The sequence below is a fragment of the Zingiber officinale genome, chromosome 6B (genome assembly GCF_018446385.1).
Source record: "Zingiber officinale cultivar Zhangliang chromosome 6B, Zo_v1.1, whole genome shotgun sequence".
Taxonomy (NCBI): Eukaryota; Viridiplantae; Streptophyta; class Magnoliopsida; order Zingiberales; family Zingiberaceae; genus Zingiber; species Zingiber officinale.
The window spans coordinates 3,686,703-3,704,830 of record NC_055996.1 but is presented as its reverse complement, the minus strand read 5'-3'; the positions used below and the strand labels follow the sequence as shown (position 1 = coordinate 3,704,830).

Here is an 18,128-nt window from a genome sequence, read left to right as displayed (position 1 = left end):
TCTTAATCTATCATGAACTCTTCTCTCAACGTGGATTGAGAAATAATTAAAAGAAAATTCACTTACAGCATTTAAATATGAAAAGCTTGAGAAGAAAATCTCTCTCTATAAGCAACATAATAAATATTACACAACCTCAAAATCCACCTCAAGATCTTCCTTAGGCTCCTGGACAAGGCCATGGAGATATGTATCTCTATATCCACCTGTGGTTCGCTTTCAATAGCAGAATCTGGTGCAAAATTCTATAGCCATCTCGAAATCTAGCCCAAATCTCCTTCAAAACTGCACCAAAATAATTTAAATTTTTTAGAGTTTTGAATCAGCTTCAGGCAACCCTGGACTCACAGTATATCTGTTATCTGCAGCACACAATTGAGCTTCAAGTTTAAATCGAAATACGTGTCTGGTATTGTTCTTCAGTGTCCAAGAATGTAGCTAAAACCATATAAATCTCATCAGTCTTTGCATGCTTCCTGTCTCCAGTAAAGAACACATGAACCTGGTCCCTGATCTCAATCCAGCTACAACCAGGAATCCTCTTCATTCCTTTCTCCTTCATCTCTCTCCTGATCATCGACACTCTCTTCCAATTCCCTGCAGCTGAGTAGAGATTGGATAGCAAAACATAGGATGATATATCCTTCGGATTCAGTGCGAGAATCCGGCTCGCAATCGACTCCACAGCCTCTGTGTTTGGATGCAAATGAGTCCCCCCGAGCAAGGCCTTCCAAAACCCGATTCCTGGCTCAAAAGGCAGTTCCTCGAGGAACCTCTCTGCTTCTTCAAATCTTCCAGACCGAGCTAGCAAATCCACCACACAAGCATAATGCTCCATTGTCAGTGTCTCTGGCTGCTCAGATTTCACAGAATTGAAGCAAGCGAATCCTTCTTCCACTAAGCCTGCATGGCTGCAACCAAACAACAAGCCAAGAAGAGTGATACCGTTCGGCTTTAACCCCGATCGCCGCATTCTATTGTAGAATTCTACGGCTTCCTTGCCTCTTCCATTTTGCCCGAACCCGCAAATCATAGCATTCCAAGAAACTTGATTTCTCTCCTCATGGCTCTCAAATGCTGAAACACTGTCTTCCAAACACCCACATTTGGAATAGAAGCTAATCAATGAATTTGACACAAAAACATCAAGCTGGCCCAAGTATTTGACAGAGGAAGCATGAAAGCTTCTGCCCATCCCCAGCGCTCCCATGTTTGCTGCCGCAGTAAGAAGACAGGGGTAGGTGGACTGGTTAGGCCTGAAACCTTCCCGCAACATGGTCAGGAATAGATTGACCGCTTCCTCATTGAGGCCAACTTGACTACAGCCTCCGATCACTGCATTCCATGCGACAATATTTCTCTCAGGCATTTCCTCGAACAGCCGCATTGCGTCATGGAACCTGTCATTCTTAAGGTACCCGCTCAAGAGTGCGGTGTACGAGACGACATTTGGTTCCTGGATGTCTTCGTGCGCGATCTGCGCTTCTTGAATCATAGCCAATTTGACGTAGAGGTCGACGAGGGAGCTGCCGACGAATACATTAGAACGGAGACCTAACTTTACCGCAGATGCATGGAGCTGCTTGCCGAGGTCGAGATCACCAAGGGCGGTGGAGGAGCGCAGCGCCGTGCCGAAGGTGAATTCGTTGGGCCTGATGCCGAGAGAAAGAACGCCAGGGAGGAGCAAAATGGCATCGCGGTGGCGGCCCCGGCGGGCGAATGCGCCCAAAAGGGAGGTCGCCGAGACAACGTCCCAGTGGGGCGTTTCGTCGAACAGCTTGCGGGCACAGTGAAAGGCGGAGCAGTCACAGTACTCGTGGGCGAGATTGGATTCTGGCGACGGGACGCCGGCTTTGAGGAGCTTGGCGTGAGCTCTCTGTGCGAGGAGGAATAGAGAAAATTTCATTACAACTCCTTTAAACTTTTAAAATTGCCTAGAAAAGCATCAAAACACTCCCCATTATTTATTAACCTTTTTGCTATACGTGGCAAAATGAAAACGATCGGGCCAGACACGGTCCGGCCCATTCGGCCCATTTAGATAGCACGCTGAGTTTAATAGAAATATAGAGTATGCCATGAATATTTGGAAGTAACAGATAATTTAACCATTTTTTCTCGGTTTAAACTTTCTTCATTTTACGATGCTTCCCCAGCTTGGAACGCCTTTGCTTAAGTAAGTGCAGATACAGCTTCAACCATAAAAATGGATAGAAGATTAACACAACCTGCCACAGATTAATAAACCATTGTCAAAGTCTCGCAATTAGGAGCAAGTTATGAAGTAAGAGCACACAAAGTTACGTGTACCAGAACAAAATAGTAGTAGCTGATGGCGAGCTTGCTAAAGAATTTAGCATAAAGGTTTCTCTCCTTGATAAATGGTAGTGCTTGGTACATAAGCCACACTGTAACGGACAAGAGTATCAGAAGAAAGACTGTATTCTTTAATCTGAATCAATATGGATAATGTACTTCTCATTCTTACTTTCACCGGGAGCAAGTCCAATGGGGTACAGAACGATAAAAGCAGTGTACCTGAGATAACCAGCAAAAAAAAAACTGCTTTAAGTAACCATGATTTTTTACAGTTTTTTACACTCACATCTAGAAGCTAGATGATGGGCCTAATGTATTGGTTTATTGATTGAGAACTAGAGTTTAAACAATGGTCAGATGATTCAAACCTATATGTCAGTCAAGCAAGTTGTCCCGAATCAGGTAGTGACAATTGGCATCCAGCAAGTGTTGCTAGATGCACAAGCACTTCAAGAGGCCAAGGTTCTGATTTCCAAACTATTCTCTAACTGGAATCGAGCAAGATGCTCGGTTCTAAAAAAATGAAAAATATCATCACACGATCTAAACACACCTCTTTTCACTTGGCAACTTTTCTGAATCGTGTGATCATGCAAAATGTTTATGTATAAAAACCTATTGGTATGTGGAGTCTAATTGTTGCATTATGTAGTTTCATTGATTACGAATACAGAAGCCATGAGATGCAAGAACTCCAAACCACACCTAAATGCCTCGTAGTTCACAAAAAGGTTATTGATTAATATAGTTTGCAAATCAAATTAAGTGTACGGTTGTCAAAAGACATGCTGAAAACAGAAAGTACACTGGTCTGATGCCTTCCATAAATATATCTACCATATGAAGCAGGTCTTTGCATACGTTTTTAAGTTGTTCATATGGAACTCCAATAAAAAGGCAATGCAATCTCTAAAATGGCAATTTCCAGCCCTTACATTTCTCAGACTGAATCTAGGTTAGAAAACTTGCATCACTGTTTGAGTTCACACCATATACAGTCACTGCTGAGAAGATTTCTTCTCTTTGCGAAGAAGACTTTCCTACTCTACTCATACGTAATCACATAAATGAACTTACTAATATAAAATTGGTGAATTTAATAGCTGATCACACGGTTGCATATGGATGGTTAGAATTGATATCTTCACTATTCACTACAATAATTGAAGTACTAGCTTTGCCTTCTCTATTCTTGACAAATAATGATAGCTCGCTTCACTCAGACATTTTTTTTAATTTCAATTCAACTCTCTTGGCAGTTGAGAAACTGACATCCATTGTTGATATCCCACTTTAGAATTCTAAAGCAGTTATCCTTTGGAATCATAATACTATGGATAATTTCATGGAACAATTAACAGAAGTTGTTTAAGAAATCATGTTTGAACCAGTTTATGAGAGTTTGGGAAAAAGCATTAGGATAATATGATCAATCCCATTGTTATATTTAACTCGAGAATCCAGTATACAATGATTATTAGAAAACGGGACTAATCCTACATTAGGTAAAGCTAATGTAAAAAAAAGGCAAAGTTAGGATACTTTACTTATACAAGAATATATATACAAAAATCATTTTTGAGATATGGATTTTAGCTCACACATGAATTTTAAAAAAAATTAAAAGAAGTATCAAGCAGAAAACAAACCTGAGGTAGGTTAGCCATGACAGAGAAATTCCAATGCAACTCAAAGCATAATGCGGGTATCTTATTGCCTGAAAATAAGTGAAGGACGGCAATGGAACTCAAGCATATCAAACAAAAATGCTTCTACTTCACAAAAACTAATTTCTAAACTGCCGATGAAAATAACCTTGTCATATCAACAAAAAGCATAAAAACTCGAGGTCAACATGATAGATCACTATGATCACCTCTGACATGCTCCACGCTAGAAAGGTTATGAAAACTGATGGGAGATGTTGAACCTGCAGCAAAACATATACAAGCCTGAACTTTCCTTGCATACTTTAATGTCTCAATAAAAATGCTTCATGTCAGCAATTGAAGCTTGGGCAAATTAGAATATTGCCTCCGGAATTTGGCGAATAATGGCCAACAAGAAATGGGTCCTCCCTCCCCATTGCATCAGCGCAAGCATAGCCCCACTGGGAACCAAGCCTGATCAACCCAAGAGCAAAAAGTTCACACATTTAAGAGAAAGAATAATGCGAGATAACAAATGAACTCGCCGAAAGCGGCATGAAGGACTTCGACGAAGGCGATCGTCTGCAAGAAACCTGCAAAGAACGCCCCAATTAATGGAAGAAGAAAACGCGGTGATGTTAGTGAGTCAAAACAACCAAACGAAGCGAGAAACACAACAATATCTCACATATAAGGTCTCCGGCGGACACATATGCTCCATGAATGGTCTTATCCGAGACGAAGCTGCTGAGGACCCGGCCGAGGGCGAGCGCCCTGCGAGAGAAGAGCGATGTGAGATTGCTAGATCTGGGTGGAGAAGCGGGAAGACGAATGGAGAAGGCGAGAGGACCATCCGAGGGATTGGAGGCAATTGTAGGCGAGTAGATAGATCGTCAAAGGGCGAGCCATGACCACGCTTCACAGACCCAAAACTCAATCCTGACACGGAACTGGCTGGTTACGGGACAAAGAAAGACGACGAGGAAGAGGATTGTCGGGTCGAAATAAGATGAGATCCGGATCCGAACGCATCAGACCTCTTAGAGCATCTACAATGGCATTAAGGCGTGACACGTTAATGGCAATAGGGATGACAATGGGTCAGTTTCAGGTCGGATTTTATATCTGAATATATCTATACCTATTAAATGATCGGATATTTTGATATATGTAGATATATTATTTAATCGGATATTCAGGTCGGGTATCAAATATTGATAGTCCTTCCATACCCTCCTCCATTCGGGTCGGATGTCGGATCCTCCATCGGATTTGGATGAAATTATCATCCCTAAATGGTAATATATTATTATATATATATAATTTTTCAATGCTGCAACTATTTTAATGCGTTCAATTCGTTGAACGCGCTAATACTACATTATGTGAACAGTACAGCCACGTAATGCTACAGTACATAAACAATACAGTCCAATAGATATTAACGCTGAAGCTTTAACAACGTTGCACATGCTCTAAGTAAAATTCGTTAACAAATAATAACTATCTCATTCTGAGCGAAATAGAAACTCTAAGACTGAAACTATGGATAGCATAATCTTAGTTACAAGTTTGAGTGAGTTTCCACTCTGATCTACAACGATTAACTTGACAACTTAGATGAAGAAGCAACAATAAGCAGCACATTATCCACTAAAAAAGAAAGAAAGAAAGAAAGAAACAACAGGAAAACTATCCTTACAGTGTAATTTTACAGATTTCCTTTTGTCGCTACAGAAATTACGAATAAAGGAAATCTGCGAGAATCAAACGCCTATGGCTACTACCTGTTCAAGTCAATATAATATCACTAGGTCCAAGGTGATGAGGGCGAATGCAAACTCGAACTTCATGCTCTTCGGGTCCAACAGGGTGCTTTGGAACCATAATCTCGAGCAAAGCACTAGCCTCGTCATAGCATGCTTCCAGCTTTGCATCTTCAGGAATTCGCGTGGGCAATGTTATTTCCCTTACAAATTCCCCTGGAGGGCAATGCTCAGGGGAGGGATCAGTCAGTTTGAAGGTCCTGTCAAGCCTTTTTATAAATGGCATCCGGGCTGTACTGGCACATATTATCTTCAGTATACCGTGCATGAGATGGTTCCTCCAAGAAAGCTTCACGCTATGTTGATCGGCAAATGACAAACTCACCATTATCAAATATCCCTCATCATCTTCATATATTGTCTTTGCGGCAGTCACAGGGCCGTGCGCACGCCTCATCACACCAGTAAATTCATTCGACCATGAGGGCGCAATCTGTTGCATGTTCATATCCTGGCCTTTCTCAGCATGTGAGTTTGAAGGAAAACACGCATCCTCCTCCATTCCACAGGCAAAAAAGTCGTTCTTACGCTTGCGGCAAATAGGCGAAAGGTCTACCACATCACCATCAGAATGATTGATCTGTGAAGACAAATTCAAATTTGAGCCATTCGGCAACTTCTTGGGATAGGGATGCGGAGAGCTCTTTGGTAGAGAAAGAGGTCTCTCGAGCTTAAATTCATTGGTCTGCAAGTTCCTCCATTCCTCAAAGTCACTGGCCTCAGGCGGGATTGAGAAATTAAACTCTTTGCCCGTGAGTTCCATCCACTTCTTTCTGTCCACGTCGCATACAACCATCAAATTGGGCGAAGATACAACCTCAACTCCATGGACACATTGAGGGTTTGACAGTCCCCTGTAATGCTTACGCTGCATCCTATGTGATCGAACAAAACCCCTATCCACACTAAAAGGGAACTGAGGTTCACCAAGACGGGAATGCCCATTCATATAACTCCGCAGTTGCATCTTCCCGAGTGCATTCTCCGGCCTCTCTTTGAATGCCCACATGTACATGTTCTCCATGTCATGCTGGACCAAGAATACATCATGGCAAACATCAGACTTATCAAAGCCATTTACTCCCTTGGCATCCCATGTGACCTTCCCCTTGGATTTCTCTGAAAGCATGGGCTTGAAATAGAAGCTAAAGAAAAACCAAGCACCCCAGATACTGTCCTCTCGCTTGGTGCACTTGCGGGTGGTTGTGCCCTTGGGTACATGGATCGTTGTTTCTACATCAAAAATCTGCGACCCAAGGCCAACGTCAAAGATGTCACTAGGGTCTGAGTTCCATGATTGTTGGGAAGGAGATCTCTCAGCATAAAGTGGAAGATTAATGTCAGGAGCACCGGAAAATACATTCTGATTGTGTTGGATCAAGAGCACATTATGATGGCGTTCCATCAAGAGCTCACGATCAGAATCATCATAGGAGAAAGAGGGCACCAGACCACCGGATGGGTCCATTGACAAAAGAGTGGAGGGTTGATGGTTCTCAATGGATAAAGCAGTTAGAAGATCTTCTCCCATCCCTTTTCTCCCCCTTTTCCTATTTACTGTCTTTTTATTCAGTGAGCTCTGCAATCACCTGCTCCTCCTGTTATCTGATGGGTGGGTTTCGAGTTCCTCCGCAGTCAATGAATGCATCCCACAAAAGAGACCTACAGATCCATTCCATATATTCCGCCACCAATTCCAATGTCACCTAGATGATGCAAAGAACCCCAACGCTGGTAAAATGTAGCCTGCATATGAGGGGAAAAAACACAAATTTGTCTCACAAAATTGTTAGAAATAGAATGAAATGTTCAAATGCATATAAAACAAATGTTAAAAACTATCGATTTCGTCCAATCAAACCAAAGATAAGCCGCTGAAAGCAAATCAACCTCTTTCCAAAGTAAAATAAAAAGAGCTCGAAACATGAACAGATGCAACGGTATATCCAAAAAGATCAGGAGCGCAAAAAAAAGCCATCAAGAATTTTCTTCAGATGAACAGATGCAACGGTATATCCAAAATGTAGCCTGCATATGAGGAAAAAAACATAAATTTGTCTCACAAAATCGTTAGAATTAGAATGTAATGTTGAAATGCATATAAAAAAAATGTTAAAAACTATCGATTTCGTCCAATCAAACCAAATATACGCTGAAAGCAAATCAACCTCTTTCTGAAGTAAAAAAAGAGCCCGAAACATGAACAGATGCAACGGTATATCCAAAAAGATCAGGAACGCATAAAAGCCATCAAGAATTTTCTTCAGATGAATCATCGATTTTATTTTCTCAGAACAAGATAGGGCGGAAAAGGGAAGAAAAAAAGCGTACCGCTAGGCATGACCACAAGATCACCTTCGGGATCGAAAATACGATTGCTACGGTTCCAATTCGAAGAATATGAAGCCCCTCGTGAGCCTCAAATCCACCATTGCTCTCGATTTTGGGCTTCCGTTGGAGGCGTCAACGGATTTGGAAAGCGAGAAAAAGAGGGGAACGATGGAGAAAGGGCGGCGTCAGAAGGCGGACCGAACCGCGCCCTTCTTAGTCGGAAACTTTCGACCAAATTCGGCACTTCTAACAGAAATACGTAAAATACGAGGGGTTATATGACAAAAACAGAAGGATCGCTTTTGGGAAAAAATTAAAAAACAAAAGAAACCTTCTTTATTTTCATCGAAAAGACTGTCTTTCCAAAAATATAGTTTCCTTTTTTATTCTTAAAATATCCTTGTTTAAGTACTTCTATATTAATTAAAATTATTCAAATATTAATAAAAAATTATTTTAATTTGATAAAACTAACTAAATATTATTTTAGAACATTTCTAATAAAAAAAATTACAACAATATTAATAAAACTATTTTTAAGATGAAAAAATAAAATGGAATAATTTTTTAATATTTTAAAATTAAAATTTCCACACCCTTTATTTTTTTATTTTTTCTTCAGTTTGATTGCTAAAATATCATATTCCATATCTCCCAACTAAACTTTTAGAATAATTCTTAATGGATAAAATTTTAAAGCATTTTATTTATTCACGAGTAAATTAGAATATGTCAAAGGCCACTTGTACAATCAAATAAACTTTTAAATTTAATCTATAAATTATTTAAACTATCAAAATTTATTTCTTATACAAATTTATTCAAATTAAAATCAACCTTTCAAATTATATGTTGTCAAATGATCTTAGATAAATATGTGTATATAATAGACTAATTATATAAACTATAAGAATTAAATTTTTAACAAAATTTACTCCAATCTATTAAATTTTGTTTAAAAGGAAAAAAAATATCTTTATATTTTAAAATAATATATAGATGGTGAGAACAATTCGTATGATTCTCACATTTAAAATAAATAATATAAATATTAGTTTGCGTGTATAATTAGGTTTCTCATATTAAAAATAATTGCAAAATACGTGGCTCTTATTCTAGAGACCAGGTCCCCTTATAGATCAAAGATAGTCCAACCTTAATTACGATATAATTTAATTATAATTAATTATGATTTTTTTAAATCATCGTCCCCATCATATTATAATTTAGATTGGAGCGGACGATTGAAAACCGCCGAACAGATTACTAGGGGGTGATATCTGATCGTCTATTCTGACTCAAATTATAATATGATGAGGATGATAAATCTAAAAAAAGATTATAATTATAATTAGAAATGATATGACCTAGGTGACCTTCTCTCCTTATTCTATGATTTTCAGCCATTCATGGTAATGGAAAACTCTATAATATATAAATAAATTTGGCATAAAATCAAAAGGGTCTCTTAATTATATATGTAGACAAAATAGTATTTTCCTTTAAAAAATTATTACAAGAATGTCTCGCCAATAATTTGATAGCTGAAATACCACTTTGTGATTTGGGGTATCAGTTATGAGCAGAGTAGAGTGCTCTTTTAGTATTTTTTGAAAAAGAATTGCCCTTTCGAGGATATAAATAATTAGGGACGCTATTTTAATTTTTTTACCAATAAATGTTTGAGTATGACAAATAACAAAGATACTGATTAAAAACAACTAAGATAAACTTTTAATCAAACTTTATTTGTATATTAATAAACTGGTCATGTATTCTTGATATTGAGTGTTAATAAGCCAAGTGCACTACTCTCAAACTTATTAATTTGAATTAATATTTATAAGCTCTTCAACAACAGGGCATATAGCCGTCCATTCTTAGTTGGGTTATGTTCATCATAATATAATTATCTTGTAGTTGTTATTATAGTACAAGATAATTATATTCATCTTAAATATTTAAAGATAAATCATAAAAAATTCATAGTTGTTCCAACTATTTATGGTTGGTGCTCCCATGCAACTGTTTCCATAGTTATAACTAGACATCCCGAAGTTAAATTTACGTACCGCGGAACTAATTTTCTCTAATGAAAAGATAATCTTAGAATATTGGCTCTAGATCGACGAGTCATTTATACTTTTAAATTTATCTTTGATTTTTAATAAAAAAATTTTATGGACTTGGAGCGAATACTTTTAGAATTAATCGATTTGTAAAGTTAATATCTGAATTATAAAAAAGAGCTATGATAGGTTGAAGGAAAAATCTTAATGAAATGTTTCAAGATAGACACATAAATTTATGACTCATCGTTTTATTTTTGTGAGCTCTATCATTTTATGTTTCCATCCTTGAATATTTCATTGAGATTCTTTACTTGAGCCTATCATTTTTTTTTTTTAAAAAAAAAGCTATTTGGGATTGACTACTTAAATTGAAAAAAAATTAGCTAAAAAGGTGAAAGAAAATATTTTGGTGGGAAGACAAGAGAAAAAAAAGAAGGTTGGGAAAGAAGATGAAAGATTTTGGTTGGAAAAACAGGAGAGCACAGAAGGAAGGTTGGGCAGAAGTTAAAGGAAAAATAATAGAGTTTGTTTTTATGATGATGAAAGATAAATATGTTTGTCCCCAGTGCTTTTTATCAATTTGTCTCGGGGTTAATACGGAGGAGGTAAATCATGGATGATTACTATCCTTTAAAATAATGATTAATACATAAGAGAGACATTTACCTTAATTTTATCGAGATTTAAATCTCATATCTCATGATGATAATATTTTATATATTAATTGTTAGACCATCTCGAAAGAAGAGTTTACCCTTATGGATGGGGAGGTGATACTTGATAGTGGAGGAACGAGATAAAAAGGAAAGCAGAGGTAAAAATGAGGCCGAAAGAAGATAGGAAAGAGAACGAGTGATCTTTTTTAATTTTTAGTTTTCAGTGTCTTTTGACATCCTACTCAATCAGTTTATGTTCCACTTGGCAACTTCATATGCATGGCTAATTCTTTTATTCCAAATTATGTTAACTTTGCATTATGTATTACAGATAATATCCTGTTCCTGCGTGCAAAGTAAACTTTCTGGCCATAGTGCGTTCCGGTTTGAAAATCTAACTACGATGATTCGATCACGCGGCAGAAATCCATTGCGATAAACTGATGATGTTGAGTTCTTCTCTTAAATTTCTTCCTTTTAACATCATGATTTTTTATAGTGAGTAATAAATATTAAAGGATTAATCGGGAGTTGTCCTAATTTATTCTTAGCTACGATGTTACTTTAAACAAAGTTAAAGTCTTACTTTTTACCATGTATTTTTTTAGTTATAGTAATTTATATCATGATTATCGTTACCTTCATAATTCGATCGGATGTATATATATTTCTCGACATATTACTTTTGATGAATATCTTTTTCCATTTATAGTTACTACCTCAGATCCTCCTTCATATAATCAAGACACTTATTTAATATCACCGGATAATATATTAGAATTCCCACATATGGATTCATCAGAACATGTTGAAAGTACACGGTGATGGTATCTTGGGTCATGTTCCATCTCCACAAATTCTTGTAGACTCAGCATCTAGTGGTGATCCACTCTTTAATTCTAATTCTCATCCATCTGACCACTCACCTCCGAGTAGCTCTGATGATGATACTCCTCGACGAATACTTCATCTAAGCGATATTTATACATGATGTCAACCCGTTTTCACTCGTTATCCTTTACCATGTGCTCCTATTGTTTCTTAAAATTTTATAAAAACTAATTTTGTAGAAATAATTTTGGAAAAGTAAAAAAACTTTAAGTTCCAAAAAAAATTCTAAGTTACAAAAAAAAAAAAATTGAGTAACTATTTAAAGTATTATTATAATTAAATGCTTTATTAGTTAATAAATTAAATATTTTATTTCATTAATTGACTTACAGGTTGTGGCGAGGCACTACACCTTCTTGGTTATTGGAGCAACAATCATTTTCTTGGTTAAGGAAATTTGAACATTTAATTTTCTCGCTGAAAGCGCTAAGTCTAATAAAAATTTAAGTTAGACAAGACTTTGAAACCCAATATAGGTTCCAGCCTATTGGATTAATTAAAATTTTTTTAGAAACATATTTTTTTGAAATGTTTCTAATTTGTCCCTTATGAAATCTAAGATGTCAGCTTAGTTTAATATAATTTTGAGTTCTAACATTCAAACATGCATGATTTTTCAAATTCTTTATTTCATTTTGTAAATTCTCATTTTCCAATTTTATTTTATCAAATTCTTCTAATGGACAAGATTTTGCCAGAATTAATTTTAACTCTTTAATTTCTTTTTCTATCTTGCAATAATTCTTTATAAATATTTTATAAACTTAAAAGACTTATCAGGAAGAAGAGATCGTACCTGACTTACCTTGTCGATCTCGTTATCTGTAGCTCCCCCTGAAGTGCCGGGTCGGCTTTCCGCCGATCGGGGAGATGATTCGCCTGGTCGGGCACCTATAGGGTGTTGACCACCATAACCTCCTGCCGGTCGACCCCACAGGATGTTGACCTCCTGCCAGTCGGCCCCATCCCCTTTACCACCGGATCACATGACTTCCCTTCAAGTCTAGTCGAAGGAGGCTGAAAGTCCAACTGACTAGACGAGTAGCCTGGTGAGGAATTGGTTGGTCGGGCAGCAGATGAGCTGGATCCCGCCAGCTCCCGTAGGACCGGCCTTTTCTCCTGGCCGGTGCTTCGTGCATTTGTACTTGGTCATTTTTGGCTGCTTTTCCTCACCAATGCCGAGGGGGCGCGGGTCGTTCGGTCACTGCTGACACCGTCCGCATCTCCTCGTGATACGTGCAGATTGCTTCCATTAAGGCCGAGCACGTGGCCATTAAATGTTGACCCGTGGGGGGACGCCACGTGTCGCCGGCGCAGTCGCCGCATGTCCGAGGTGACAGCTGCTGATGTGACATTTGGCGGTTTGAATTCAACGGCTAGATGTGCACTTTGATCCCTGTGCCCTAGATCGGACGGCTCAGCTGGGTCGTGCCCCCCTTTATAAAGCTCTGGCCTCGTCGTTTTTTCGGCGCTCTATTTCCGCTTCTCCCTTGTTTGCTCCGGTGACTTCGGTTGCCTCCAGTGCTCCGGCGACTTCGCTTACCTCCAGTGCTCCTGCGACTCTTAGCCTTCTTCTCCGGCGCTTCATTTTCTTGTAAACTCTGACTTCCGCTTCTTTTCCTTTGGCTGTCATCGCCCTTCGATATTCTGTCAATTATGTTTATCAAACTCGCTGTCAATCCTACCTTATCCTTCGATCGACTCCTTTAGCCAACCCCTTTGCCTGTGTTTTCCGACTATGGCCAGCTCCTCTCAACCAGTCGACCCGACCCCTGGTCCTTGGTACACCACCATGGAGACCAGGTTTGACGCGGACGACTCGACGCGTCTCATAAATGCTTTTGACCTTCCGCCCGACCACGAAATTGTCCTGGCCGGACAGTCCGATCGGCCACATAACCCGTCGACCAACACTATCTGTTTCTTTCGAGACCAGTTTATGGTCGGCCTTCGATTTCCCATCCACCCGTTCATTACCAAAGTTTGCAATTTCTTTCACATCCCGTTCGCCCAGCTTGTTCCCAATTCCTTCCGCTTGTTATGTGGTGTAGTTGTTGTTGACGAGTGACTCATATTTGGATGAAGGGATGTCATGGAAGAAAAATCTGTTAAGATTTTTCGTAATAAAATTCTGTTAAGATTTTATATAACAGAATTTTGTTATGTTTTTCATAACAAATTCTGTTACATTTTTACCGGGTCTGGGGGTTTAGCAGTATTTATAGGGATCATTGTAAACCCATTGTAGATCAGAAAACACAAGAATCATTAGATGTAATTCTCTTGTGTAGAAGAGAATTCTAATAAAGCTTCGGCCGTTTTGTGGAGTAGGCAAGTCGCCGAACCACGGTAACTCTTTTTCTTTCTCTTCTTCTTCTCATTCCTGGTGTTTGCTCTCTTTTGTGCGTCTTTGTCTTGTTGTTCCGCGCGATCTCTTTTCTCTCTTCCTCTTCTTCCGCGGTTCAGAAAGGTTGAGAGGTATTGCCCCCTCTTTGCACAACAATTGGTATCAGAGCTCCAGGTTTTTGGCAGATTTCTTCAACATGTCGGGGACGACTTCTGCGAAGTTTGATATGGTGAAGTTTAACGGAACCGGAAACTTTGGATTATGGCAGAGAAGGGTCAAGGACTTGTTGGTGCAACAAGGCATGGCGAAGGCGCTAGGAGAAAGAAAACCGGAAAGCATGGAGAAATCAGATTGGGAAGAACTTCAGGCGAAGGCAGTAGCAACAATCAGGCTTTGTCTTACGGATGACGTGATGTACCATGTCATGGACGAGGAGTCACCGGTGACAGTTTGGCAAAAGCTGGAAAGCCGGTACATGTCAAAATCATTGACAAACAAGCTGTATCTCAAGCAGAAATTATTCGGGCTGAAGATGACAGAAGGAACCGATCTGAGCCAGCACATCAACGTATTCAACCAGATTGTAAGTGATCTGAAGCGGATTGATGTGAAGATCGAAGACGAAGACAAGGCGCTGATGTTGTTGAATTCTCTACCTTCATCTCCTACGTACGAGAATTTGGTTACTACTTTGATGTGGGGTAAGGAAACTCTCAAATTGGAGGAGATCACAAGTGCATTGCTAGGTTTTCACCAAAGGAAGAAAACAAGCGATGAAATTTCTCAAGGAGAAGGACTTGTGGTAAATAGCAACCAAGAGCGTGGTAGGAGCAAATCTCGACATGGATATGACAACAACAACAAGACTCGTTCTAAGTCGAGAAGGAAGAAGGTGATCACGTGCTACAAATGTGGAGGTAAAGGTCATATCAAGAGAAATTGTCCAGAGATAAAGAAATATGTTGCAGAGAACAAAAGTAGTTCGGCAAAGTCTGCAAACATAGTTGAAGAAGAAAATTCAGAAAGCGGTGATGGAGATATGCTATCGGTTATGTCAAGTTCGGAGCAAGTGACGGATGCATGGATTTTAGACTCTGCATGTTCATATCACATGACTCCAAACAAGGATTGGTTTGACACCTATAGGGCGGTGGATTACGGTTCGGTGTTGATGGGAAGCGATGCATCATGCAAGGTTATCGGCATAGGGAATGTCGGAATCAAGATGTTTGATGGTGTGATCAGAACTTTATGTGATGTCGGATATATACCGAGCTAAGGAAGAACTTGATCTCACTAGGCACACTGGATGATATTGGTTGTAATTACAAATCGGTGAGCGGGGTGATGAAAGTCAGCAAGGGAGCTCTGACGGTAATGAAAGGACAAAAGGTAGCAGGAAACATCTACAAGTTGATAGGGACTACAGTTGTAGGTGGAGTCGCCTCAGTGGAGTCTGAATCTTGTGGCATATGCGGGTAGGACATATGGATGAACATGGGATGCTAGAACTTCACAAGAGAGATTTGTTGAAGGGTGTCAAGACGTGCAAGCTTGAATTCCGCAAATTCCGTGTTCTTGGGAAACAGAGCAAAGTGCAATTTAAGACGGCAACAAACAAGACGGAGGAGATTACGGACTACGTACATACGGATCTCTAGGGACCGGCCAGTGTAGGATCACGTGGAGGGCACTTGTATTTTGTGAGTTTTACTGATGATTTCTCACGAAAGGTATGGGTATACTTTATGCGTCACAAGTCAGAAACTTTTGCAAAGTTTAAATTGTGGAAAACTGAAGTAGAGAACCAGACCGGAAGGAAGATCAAATGCCTTAGGTCAGATAATGGGACTGAGTACACAGATTCAAAGTTTCAGGAATTCTGTGAGCAGCATGGGATAATGAGGCACTTCTCGGTTCGCAGGACACCTCAGCAGAATGGGGTAGCAGAAAGGTTGAGCAGGACAATCATTGAGAAGGCAAGATGTCTCAGGCTGAATGCAGGGCTTGCAAAGAATTTCTGGGCGGAAGCAGTTAACATGGCATGTTATCTCATTAATAGATCACCAAGAGCAGCACTAGAAGGCAAAGTATCAGAGGAAGTATGGACAGAGAATCAAGTAGATTACTCTCATCTTCGAGTTTTTGGATGTCCAGCCTATATGCATATATCTAGTGAGGAAAGATCAAAGCTGGATGCAAAGTCAAAGCAATGCATTTTTCTGGGCTATCAGAAAGGAGTTAAATGCTTCAAGCTTTGGGATCCTAAGGCAAACAAGGTGGTGATCAGCAAAGATGTGGTGTTTGACGAGAAAGCTATGTTACAACGTACTCAAGAAGAAGGAAAGGAAACACCACAAAGCAACAAAGAGAAAGATATTGTGCAAGTGGAGCTAGAGACTCATGACTTCGATGATTCTAGCTCAGAGCACATGGAGCATCGCACTATAGCTAGTGGTAGAACGAGACGAGTCGTAAAACCACCCACTAGATACGGATTCGAAGACTTGGTATCTTATGCACTTACCACTAGTAGCGGAGACCCTACATCTTTTCAGGAGGCAATACATAGCTCTGAGAAGGACAGGTGGACGGGTGCTATGGCAGAGGAGATGGAGTCGTTGCATAAAAACCAAACGTGGGATCTAGTGGAACTTCCTGAAGGAGAAAAAGCTATAGGGTGCAAGTGGATATTCAAGAAGAAAGAAGTAATGTCAGAGGGAGAAGAAGTGAAGTTTAAGGCTCGGTTGGTAGCAAAGGGGTATTCACAAAGAAAGGGGATTGACTATGAAGAAATTTTCTCTCCAGTGGTAAGACATACGTCAATTAGAGCGGTATTAGCTTTGGTGGCACATCACGATTTGTATTTGGAGCAAATGGATGTGAAGACGGCATTTCTTCATGGAAATTTGGAGGAGCAGATTTTTATGTCACAACATGAGGGATTTAGTCAGTCCGGACAAGAGCAGTTGGTTTATAAGTTGAAGAAATCGCTCTATGGACTGAAACAATCTCCTAGGCAATGGTACAAACGTTTTGATTCATACATGATTCAAAACGGATATAGGAGATGCGAGTATGACTGCTGCATATATGTGAAGGGCCTTGAAGATGAATCACTGATTTTCTTACTACTATACGTAGATGACATGCTCATTGTTGCGAAGAAGATGAGAGAGGTTGACAAATTGAAGAGGCTACTGAGCAAGGAATTTGACATGAAAGATTTGGGAGATGCCAAGAAGATTCTTGGGATGGAGATTCACAGGAATAGAGTTGCAGGGAGATTATGGTTGTCTCAACGTAGCTATGTGGAGAAGGTGTTGGATAGGTTCAACATGAAGAATGCAAAGTCGGTGAGCACACCCCTGGCGCATCACTTCAAGTTATCCAGTACACAGTGTCCAAAGACGAATGACGAGATCCAAGAGATGTCAAAGGTTCCTTATGCCGGTGCAGTTGGTTGTCCGATGTATGCCATAGTTTGCACGAGACCAGATTTGGCGCAAGCAGTTAGTATGGTAAGCAAGTTTCTCTCAAATCCTGGTCGACCACATTGGGATGCAGTGAAATGGATTTTCGGATACTTGAGAAATACAACTAATTATGGCATCATGTTTAGTATGATTTACACAAGACCAGATTTGCGCAAGCAGTTAGTATGGTGAGTAAGTTTCTACTCAGGATACGTATTCACTGTGGCAGGAGGACCTATTTGTTGGAAATCTATGATACAATCTATTGTTGCATTGTCTACTACGGAATCCGAGTACATGGCAGCAGCTGAAGCAGCGAAGGAAGCTTTATGACTTACAGGGTTGGTCAGAGAACTGGGTGTTCAGCAAGGTGGAGTCAAGTTGTTATGCGATAGTCAGAGTGCTATCTATTTGGCGAAGAATCAGGTGTATCATGCGAGAACCAAACACATTGATGTGAGGTTTCACAAGATCAGAGAGTTGATTGCTTCCGGGGAAATTCAACTTGAGAAGGTTCACACTACAGACAATGCTGCAGATATGCTGACAAAGCCAGTGACC

The 18,128-nt window shown here is 39.6% G+C and overlaps 3 protein-coding genes across 3 annotated transcripts; all 3 read right to left on the bottom strand.

Moving 5' to 3' along the window:
- Window positions 1-8: 8 nt before the first annotated feature.
- LOC121991734 (pentatricopeptide repeat-containing protein At5g42450, mitochondrial-like) lies at window positions 9-2,115 on the bottom strand. The gene is made up of 2 exons (XM_042545758.1): window positions 1,973-2,115; window positions 9-1,876 (listed from the first exon to the last, which is right to left on the bottom strand). Exons 1-2 carry the CDS (start codon window positions 2,078-2,080, stop codon window positions 389-391), a joined length of 1,596 nt encoding a protein of 531 aa, XP_042401692.1. The 5' UTR covers window positions 2,081-2,115; the 3' UTR covers window positions 9-388.
- LOC121991735 (very-long-chain (3R)-3-hydroxyacyl-CoA dehydratase 2-like) lies at window positions 1,942-4,959 on the bottom strand. Its single transcript, XM_042545759.1, has 9 exons — window positions 4,819-4,959; window positions 4,657-4,742; window positions 4,514-4,561; window positions 4,354-4,442; window positions 4,196-4,249; window positions 3,969-4,036; window positions 2,489-2,538; window positions 2,311-2,408; window positions 1,942-2,228 (listed from the first exon to the last, which is right to left on the bottom strand). Exons 1-9 carry the CDS (start codon window positions 4,875-4,877, stop codon window positions 2,124-2,126), a joined length of 657 nt encoding a protein of 218 aa, XP_042401693.1. The 5' UTR covers window positions 4,878-4,959; the 3' UTR covers window positions 1,942-2,123.
- A 534-nt stretch (window positions 4,960-5,493) lies between these two features.
- LOC121991733 lies at window positions 5,494-8,359 on the bottom strand. The gene is made up of 2 exons (XM_042545757.1): window positions 8,126-8,359; window positions 5,494-7,540 (listed from the first exon to the last, which is right to left on the bottom strand). Exon 2 carries the CDS (start codon window positions 7,323-7,325, stop codon window positions 5,760-5,762), a length of 1,566 nt encoding a protein of 521 aa, XP_042401691.1. The 5' UTR covers window positions 7,326-7,540; window positions 8,126-8,359; the 3' UTR covers window positions 5,494-5,759.
- Between the last annotated feature and the right edge of the window lie 9,769 nt (window positions 8,360-18,128).

Excerpts from the sequence above, each read along its gene's own strand:
- LOC121991734 (XM_042545758.1), bottom strand. The coding sequence starts at position 2,080 with ATGGCATACTCTATATTTCTATTAAACTCAGCGTGCTATCTAAATGGG. Across the intron at positions 1,877-1,972 it reads TTGCCACGTATAGCAAAAAG|AGAGCTCACGCCAAGCTCCT; the intron begins GTTAATAAATAA and ends CTCCTCGCACAG.
- LOC121991735 (XM_042545759.1), bottom strand. The coding sequence starts at position 4,877 with ATGGCTCGCCCTTTGACGATCTATCTACTCGCCTACAATTGCCTCCAA. Across the intron at positions 4,562-4,656 it reads GTCCGCCGGAGACCTTATAT|GTTTCTTGCAGACGATCGCC; the intron begins GTGAGATATTGT and ends CGTTCTTTGCAG. Across the intron at positions 4,443-4,513 it reads AGTCCTTCATGCCGCTTTCG|GCTTGGTTCCCAGTGGGGCT; the intron begins GCGAGTTCATTT and ends TGGGTTGATCAG.
- LOC121991733 (XM_042545757.1), bottom strand. The coding sequence starts at position 7,325 with ATGGGAGAAGATCTTCTAACTGCTTTATCCATTGAGAACCATCAACCC.